This window comes from Nanorana parkeri, unplaced genomic scaffold (genome assembly GCF_000935625.1).
Source record: "Nanorana parkeri isolate BGI_ZX_2015 unplaced genomic scaffold, ASM93562v1 scaffold2238, whole genome shotgun sequence".
In the NCBI taxonomy this organism is placed as follows: domain Eukaryota; kingdom Metazoa; phylum Chordata; class Amphibia; order Anura; family Dicroglossidae; genus Nanorana; species Nanorana parkeri.
Window position 1 is genome coordinate 111,263 of NW_017308506.1, and position 673 is coordinate 111,935.

The 673-nt window shown below is 59.9% G+C and overlaps 1 protein-coding gene across 1 annotated transcript in view; it reads right to left on the reverse strand.

Annotated features, from left to right (window-relative positions):
* Positions 1-673, reverse strand: part of RAD54L2 (RAD54-like 2 (S. cerevisiae)) — a 48,230-nt gene that overhangs the window by 2,933 nt on the left and 44,624 nt on the right. The window contains exon 23 of the mRNA XM_018573103.1: positions 1-487. Within this exon, the coding sequence (XP_018428605.1) occupies positions 1-487 (487 nt within the window). The remainder of the gene's footprint in view (positions 488-673) is intronic.

A 673-nucleotide genomic window follows, 5' to 3' on the forward strand; every position in this document is an offset into this window, starting at 1 on the left:
GTCATGAGGGAGTCTGGGGCCAGGGGGAGGCCGAGCTGCGGGTCGGAGAGTAGGGACGGCAGCTGAAAGGGGGAGGAGCCGCCGCCGGCCCCCATGTACAAAGAGTTTGGGGCTCTGGCCAAGCCGTGGTTCATGGAGGAAGGCGGCACTCCGAAACCTCCCAGGCCGGGGTAACCGTACTGTGTGTAGGGGTGTCTCTTGCTGGAGGGCCAGATGCCCAGCTGGTCAGGCGGCGGCTCTTTGCGTTTTCTGGGCAGCGTTCTGGGAGCTTGGTTCAAACTTTGGGGTTGCATCATGGGGTTGGGCAGCTGGGGGGCGTTGTTGGACCCTCGGGAAGAACCCGAATCTCGGTACTGGTGCAGCTCACCCAGAATCTCCGGACTGTCGGGGGAGGCCGGCCGCTGCTGCTGCTCATCCTTCTCCTGGGAGGCCGGGCTTGAAGTATGGCGACCATTGCTCATGTACGGGCCGGGCTGAGGCTGCGCGCCTAGGAGCAAAGGACACAACTGTCACAAAAACATAGAACCCCCCAAAATGCCCCCCGGCCTCGAAAGTAAAACAGTAAATCTGTTGTGGTCCCTTTAACAGAAATGAAAGCCCAATTGCTGCACGTGTCCCAATATAGCCCCAAGACCACATTCTGCCCTCTACTGGACTCACTTATATCCACTCC